At 47.1% G+C, this 8,014-nt stretch overlaps 1 protein-coding gene across 1 annotated transcript; it reads right to left on the reverse strand.

The window, feature by feature from the left end:
- Window positions 1-203: 203 nt before the first annotated feature.
- Window positions 204-7,748, reverse strand: Fzd4 (frizzled class receptor 4). Its single transcript, XM_013014172.1, has 2 exons — window positions 7,149-7,748; window positions 204-5,162 (listed from the first exon to the last, which is right to left on the reverse strand). The coding sequence occupies exons 1-2, from the start codon at window positions 7,434-7,436 to the stop codon at window positions 3,834-3,836; spliced, it is 1,617 nt and encodes a 538-aa protein (XP_012869626.1). The 5' UTR covers window positions 7,437-7,748; the 3' UTR covers window positions 204-3,833.
- Between the last annotated feature and the right edge of the window lie 266 nt (window positions 7,749-8,014).

Raw genomic sequence — 8,014 nt, forward strand, 5'->3', positions numbered from 1 at the left:
ACACACACACACACACACACACACACACACACACACACACCCCTTCCCTGACCCAGGAGGCCAAGCAGGGGGAGAAAGCTCAGAAATGACACACACACACACACACACATATGCGTGCACACACACACGCACACACGCACACACACACACCTTCCCTGACCCAGGAGGCCAAGCAGGGGGAGAAAGCTCAGAAATGAGGGGGGAGGGGGGGGGTAACTGGATAGAACAATGACTTCAAACCTGAGATATTTCCCAGGTTCTGGGATTGGGGAGTACAGGTGACAGAGTGACAGGGTAAGAAAGTCAGAGAGCATCTCAGGGAAATGAAGGGTCACCTCTTCTCCAGTTTCAGGTCCCTGGGCAAGAGGCCAGCTCAGAAGCAGTCTCAGTAACCAGGAAATAGGTCTCCATAAAGGAAGAAGGATATGAATCAACTAAGGAGCAAAACCAGACGGCTCTGGCCAGTCCCACCCTCCTCCATGTTTCTCTGCCTGCCCTGAGGTTTGAGTTTTAGGAAACAAGACAAAAGAGCCTACCAGAAAGGGGACTGAACAGAGGTGTCCTCGGACTTATTTGCTCAAATCTCTGGATGCCAAAAGTTTTTTGTAGAAAGTTGCAGCTATCCCTAGTTCTAGATTTCCAAGAAAGAAAAGCAAACCTTTTTTTCCTTAGCAAGACTCTCCTCAAATATACCTACACAAGATCAAACAGAGACCCAAGCCCAAACATGTCTGCCTCCACAGCCACAGTGACATGGAACCAATTCCTACCTACCTAGGAGCTCTCTATGGAGACTATCCCCAGCAGAGGGGATATTCTCTATCAAAACCACTGTAACTGACTTTGTGAGGAATGCTAGGAAAGCACAGATGTTTGGAAGGTCAGGACCCAGCAGAGGCTTGTGGGAAGGACCCTAAGTGAACCAGAGGTAAGCTCCAAAGGCCTCCAGTTATATACAAAGACAAGAGCAAAGCCAAGAGCACCCTGGTCCAGCCTATCCTACATGTATAACAGCAACGGAGTTGGCATCATTGCATAAGTGCTGATAACTGACTTTTTTTTCTTTTCTAAACCAATACAATTCAAGAGAAGACAGAGTCACTTGAAGGTCACTGGTAACTGACTCCTCTTCCACAAAGTTGTTTTTCCCCCCTCCTGAAACTATAAACACTCTTCATTGTCTGCAATGTGAAAGGAAAAGCCTATGACCCTGTGGCATTACTAAGGCTACTAATCCATTCGGTACCAACATCCACTTCTGCTCAACTGTACCTTCTCTCTGAGAAGGCAAGAATGATGAGGCAGATGGTCACACTCCTAAATGCTGCCAGATACCAGCTCTAGAACTCAGGGTTCAGGTGTTTGGGTTTTCTCATGTGTTCTTTTATTGTTATGATTATTATAACCTTAATCATTTACAGATACTGATTACCTCCTGTTGCCCAGCCCTCTGCGGACTGCTGCCTGAGTCACACAATCACTGAAGCATTACAAAGAAACCTGCACCATCTCCTATCATATACTCTGGCACAAACATAAGCCCCTTACTGCAGGGTCCTCTTTCCCTTTCTGGGCCAGAGCAACTCTGAACAATTCCCAAGATACCAGAGTAGGGAATGAGGAAGGGCAGGCTCTGCCCCTGGGTGCATGCATGCTCTAGGGCCAGCTATGGGAACAGTCCAAGCAACACAGGGAGTTCACATTTTACATCTCCGAGGCAATATGTGGTCTCAGATAGAGTTCAATGAGCCCTTCCTGGGATCAGTTCTCATGTTCCCAGAGTCCTTGCTCCAAATTCAGCCTAGGTACTCAGACTGCACCAAGCCATAGGGACCACCAGACCCACATAGCTCTTATCTCAAAAGCCCCAAGACTATCCTTTCCAAATACATAATGAACATCTTGTATACATCTTGATCTCAGCAACTCACTAACCTGCAAGAACAAGGAGGGAAGAAGGAAGGAAGCTGGCAGATCATGGGCATAAAGCTCAACCAAGGTGGACAGAGGAGGATTCTTATTTTCAGAATAGAATCATCCATTTGGAATTTTGCATCCCTACAAATGTTTCTTCACAAAGTATGATAAAAGGAGGGAGAATAAAGAGTTTTCCTACTGTTTTTTTTAAAAGGCATAAATTAATAAATAATGAGTGACTGAAGTACAATTGCTGAAGCAAAGACAGGTCTAAATTACAAGGAAAGCAACCTGTGACATGGACATTTTGTCCCAGAGATCAGAAGGCCTACAGTGGGTTCAGAGAAAGACCAGTTATAATTTCAAAAGAACTGCAACTTTCAGTAGACTGCTAGGAGGTACCCCCTTGTGAGGACTGAAAACATAAATTTTTAAAGCTTTGGATACTTCCACAAAAGGCAATTAAGACCTGTACTGTTAAAGTTTGCAGTTCATTTCATATGGTCTACACTTTATTTATTCCCTGCTAACCAATCCAGCCCCTGGCCCACATTCTGGAGAGTCATTAAGCACCATATAAATACTCCAGGCCACACTGCTTCCAATGAAATCTTCTAAGGAGCCTTTGCCAATTACTAGGAAACAATCATACACCAAGTAGTTGGATTAACTGTCCTTAGTCCCCTTTACATAATTGAATAAGTCTCCATTGTGGTAAGCAGGCCAGACTCTGATAACATTCTTATGCTCTGAGGGAAAAAAGGCACTATCATTCTAAGAATGCAAGCTGACCATAGTTTGAAAGTCAGTTGAGTATACTGTGTCATGGTCCAAGAATGTGCTTTTAATTGTAATTGACACACACAAATTACACAGTTAATCTGTGCAAATGCAAAGTTGCCAAGAAATTTAACATTTCAGCTCTTCCAGACTGGCGTCTGTGTAGATGCAATCACACAAAGAAAAATATATTAAGTCCCCCTATTGCTTAATGCAATAGGTCTCTGGGGTGGGTAAGGTAAGTCAACTTAAGTAAATCTCATTTTCCTCTGAATTAAGTGATTGTCAGAAAGCAAATCACCTTTCCTTTTCCCCTCATTAGGCACGCTGTAGTGCAAAAATTCCTATAAAAATACCTTTTTTAAAAAAAATCATTAGTGTAAAAATCAAGAAAACAGCAGCTGCCTAGAACAGGGATGTTAAATTTTAAGAGAGGAGGAAAGAGAAGAAAACCCCACTGGATACTTTCTGTGCATTAGCACAGTACTTTTGTTTGTCCAAACAATTCTGTTTTATGACAAAGTCACTGAAAGATTTTGACACCACCTCTTGGGAGTGCAATCCGTGAAGTTCAAAACAGCAGACAGTGTACCACAGAAGATGTTTATGTTAGATCAGCCAAACTATAAAACTCTTATAACACTTCTCCAAACCCAGCATTTCCAGTGTTTACAGATCACTTTGTTAACTGCAAGACCTAGTTAGTATTTAAAAATTTAAAGGGCCTAAAAAAAAAAAAAAAGAATCTTTCTCTCCTGTAAGTTATCAATTCACAAAACAGATCCCACCATGTAGGAAAAAACAGTATCGCCCTGGGTTTCCTGGAGTGGAGACAGGACCTCCACACTCCAAGCTGCGACCTGCTAAAGTGATCATTTTGATTTTTCACAGCTTTGAAAGCCCTTAACTGGCTTTTCCATTGTGGATCATTCCAAAGTCTGCAGCAAAATCATTGGTTTTATGATGTTGGGATGAGAATGAGGGGTGGGAAGTTGGGTGTGTGTGTGGGGGGGATTGTTTAAGTGTTGCTAGTTTGTTCATATTGAAAATCACTGCATACAACGTTTAGTAGCATTACCAAAGAACTGCTGGTGTTCCTTCCTTCAAAATGAGGAACATGTGGAGACTAGCTAGCTTTACACCACAGTTTCATTGCCTTTCCCAGGCTTTACCCAACCATTCCCTCTCTTCTCTCTTTTTACCTTCCCAGAATTCACCAATCTGTTGGAACATTTCTGCCAGGTGTGAAGAGTTTTGGCAGACCAAATCCACATGCCTGAAGTGATGCCCACAAGCAAAGACATAAAGATTTTCAACATTTCCACGGCCATATTAGAGTCATCTGCAGAATATCGAAAGAGCGCCCAGTTGGAGATTTCATAGAAATAGCAAGCAATCACACAGGTTGCAGGAACTGTGTACAGCACTGAGAAGACTCCGATCTTCACCATCAGCCTCTCTAGCTTGTCTGTCTTTGTCCCATCCTTCTGAAGATTAGACCGGATTTTGAATAAGGCCACCAAGCCTGCAGCAATGAACAAGGTTCCAATCACCAAGTAAGTAAAGAGGGGAGCCACTACAAAGCCAGTGAGGGCATCAAGGTTCTGGTTCCCAACATAGCACAGGCCAGTCAGTTCATCTGCATCCACCAGTCTCATAATCAGGATGACGATGGTTTTCACGGCAGGGATGGCCCAGGCCGCAATGTGGAAATAAGAGCTATGCATTTCAATGGCTTCATGACCCCATTTGAGTCCTGCTGCCAGAAACCAAGTGAGTGTCAGAATAACCCACCAAATGGAGCTGGCCATTCCAAAAAAGTACATCAACAAGAAAATTATTGCACATCCTGTGTTCTTAAGTCCTTCTTGGATGAGAATGGGTTCTGCTGCCTCTTCAAAATCGCAGGATATCCTTTCCCGGCCTACAGTCAGCCTGACAATATAAGCAATGCTATAAATATTATAGCACATACTGAGGAATATGATGGGGCGTTCAGGGTAAGAAAACCTGGAAGAATCAATCAGGAAGGTCAGCACAGTGAAGGCGGTGGAGATGAAGCATAGGCTGGCCCACACCGCCATCCATATGTCGGTGAATTCCTTAGCAGATCGGCTGTATAAGCCAGCATCATAGCCACACTTGAGAACGCAGTTTAGACTCCTTTTCACCCAGATGTACTGATCAGAATTGGTTCCCACAGAGTGACACTCTTCCCCAGGCTGGATGGAGGTCTTGTGAGGTAAGGGTACCTCTTCATCACCTGGCCCTTCCATGCACATGTGATTGTGGTCATTCTGTGGTGGGAATTTGCTGCAGTTCAGGCTCTCGGGCCAGGCAAACCCAAATTCTTTCAGGACGGGTTCACAGCGTCTCTTGACTGAAAGACACATGCCACCACATGGGCCGATGGGGATGTTGATCTTCTCTGTACACATTGGCACGTACACCGAACAAAGGAAGAACTGGAAAAGTAATGAACAAAGAAAATAATGGCTTGGAGGTTTGTGCAAAAGCTTGTAACACAGCTGAATGAATGTTTCAAGACAATGTATATATCTACTTTTAAGCCAGCCTTTTAGGGGTTCAGCTGGTTGTTCTGACCTCAAATAAGGGTGCTTTCTAATCTATCCTTCTTATACATGGTTCTTAGTTTGGCTCCACTCATTCTTTCCAGAGAGATATACATAAAAAAGGAAGCACATAAATAAATATAATGCATAATCCTTTTTCATACTGCCCATAGTAAATCATCTTTAGAAAGTAATCTTGTAAAATCTGACATCTAACACCTCTCCCCTTTTAGTCACTATATGAAAGAGTTTGAAGAATCTAACAAAATGATTATTTTAGGTCATTCAAACCTGGACTGAAACAGAAAAGAGAGACCAATGGAGATGCTGTTAGACAGGAGGATGAGCTGTGGATTGAGGTCTCCGGTCACCAAGCATTTGTTTGGCTGTGTTTCCTCAATGAATAATAATGAAGCACACTAGGCAAATGTAAATGTTAAATCCCTGAGACTGCACTAGCAGCAGGGGAGAGTCCAGTTGCTGTCCTCAATTCCTCCAGCATTGATAAACAGTCTCCCTGGCTCCTTACAGATGTTGTCTATGAGGTCTAGAGTTACAAGGAACTATTTTCCAGCATGTAAAGGGATCCAGTCTTGTCCTTCAAAACAGCTTGGCTGCTTCTCCAGATTACGTGTCATTAAAAATATATATCCCTGCAAAAGCTGTTTCTCCAACGAAAATTGCCACTGATGTCAGGGTATGTGCTGCTTCCAAACTGAGACCTGGAGGATCATTTCTTCAGCTTTTATAACCTAGTTCTAAAGTTCTGAAATTTCCAAAGGGATATTTCACCAGCAACAGGTCTAATCCCAACCATCTTTCCAAAACCACAATCCAACTTTTAAAATGACCTATGTAGAAACATGAGGCTAAGTAAGTACGTTGTATGTCTGTTTCTTATCTATCAGAAGTTATAGCCAGCTCCATAGATTTTTGAATTTTTTTAAGCATGGACAACTAACTTTTATTTTTTCCCCCAACTGCTGCTCTCTTTTCTGAATTTCTTAAAATCACTCAGCGTCACCAACCAAACCACAAGTGATGTCAAGTTCTTTTACTTTCCTTTCAGTTCACAAATCCCCCCCCCCATAATAATTTGGTTGTTTTTGCACAATTAAGACTACCCTGCATATGCAAATTCTTTCTTCACTTATTATTTAAGGAACAATTACTGTTATCATTATATATTACATAAGCTTTCAAATGTTTAATGACTTAAAAAAATGCCTGCAACATTAAAACTATCTTCGTAGAAGTTTGTTTGTTTGTTGTTTTTCATCCAAACATGAAACCTGCTCCAACTCTGAGGACAAGACAGAACTCAAGCCAAAACCAGCCTAACTTATGTGACCTCTAAATCCACCGGGGACGATGTGAGGACAGGCCATTCCGCAGAACGTGGTGCAGTGGTATTGTATTTAAATAAACCCACTCACCCATCCCCCCCCCACACACAAATTATGGGATAAACAACGGGGAAGTTCTTGCTTCTTATCTCTCCTTCCAAATCTTAGCTGCAGCTGGCTGCTCTGCGGGGACTCACCCACCAAGCAGTGGCGGCCAGGATCCTTGGCAAAGAAAACCCCTCAGCTCCACTGGGGTTAGGGGCTTGGCCAGACATGGGTGGGCAGGGGAGATAGACGGAAGGGCGGGGTGTGAGAGTGGGTTCCTTCACAGGCCAGATGACTTACACAACGTTTTGGCTTCCAGTCCCTGAGAAGGGACAGCAAAGTGTGTGTTGGGGGGGTGGGGGGTGGAAATCACTTTTCCAGTAGAGCTGCACACTTCCAACTAGGACGGGGGCGGAGGGGGGGGAAGCTTCGCGAGGGGGGCCGGGGACCCCGCCGGGTGGGTGGAGGGGTGGGGGTGGGCGCTCACCTGCAGCTGGCTGGAGCAGCCGTACTGGATGAGAGGCGTGAACGTGGTCAGCTGCAGCTCAGCGTCCGTCTGCAGCTCGTGCCCCACCAGGTTGGGCATCTTGGTCACGTTGTAGCCGAGGTTCTGGCACATGGAGATGCGGATGGGGTCGCACCGCCGCTCCTCCTCGTCTCCGAAGCCCCGAGCCGGCCCGAGGAGCAGCAGCAACCGCAGCACCAGCGGCCCCAGACGGAGCCCGACGCCTCCGGGTGCCCCCGGGACGCTCGGCCCGGTGCCCCGCCAGGCCATGGCCAGAGCCCGGGGCAGCGGCGGCGGCGGGGACGGATCCGGCCGACACCCCCAGTTTGCACGGGGGCGCGCTGCTCGCAGCTCCGGGCAAGGGAGTGCGATAAGGCGCCAAGGGTGACGCGGGGAGCAGCGGCTGCCGCTCCCCGCCGCTGCCCGCGACCCGTTGGGATATCAGACGCCGCGGGCTGAGACAGAGGGTCAGACTGCTAGGGTCATGGCTACAGGCGGCGGCGATCCCGCAGCCCGGCGCCCGCCGCGTCGGCTCGGGGTCTCTGCGAAACCCGCCAGCACTCAGCGCCGCGCCGCTCTCACTGCCCCAGCGCTGCGCGGCGCAGGAGGTTCGCTGGGCGGTGGCGGAAGGGGACCGACAGCTCTCCTCTCCAATGGGCGAGCGGCGAAGGCCGTGGGGGCGTGGTCACGGGGCGGGACCTCCCTCCCGCTGGAGGGGTCAGGCCCCCGCCCGCGGCCCTGCGCCCGCCCCGCCCCGCCCCGCCCCACTCCGCTTCCCGGCGAGCACTGTCCTCCCACCCACAGCTCGGCGCGCTCGGGGCCAGGCGGCGACGGAGCCCCGCGGCTCC

Source organism: Dipodomys ordii, unplaced genomic scaffold (assembly GCF_000151885.1).
Source record: "Dipodomys ordii isolate 6190 unplaced genomic scaffold, Dord_2.0 Scaffold22, whole genome shotgun sequence".
Classification (NCBI taxonomy): Eukaryota; Metazoa; Chordata; class Mammalia; order Rodentia; family Heteromyidae; genus Dipodomys; species Dipodomys ordii.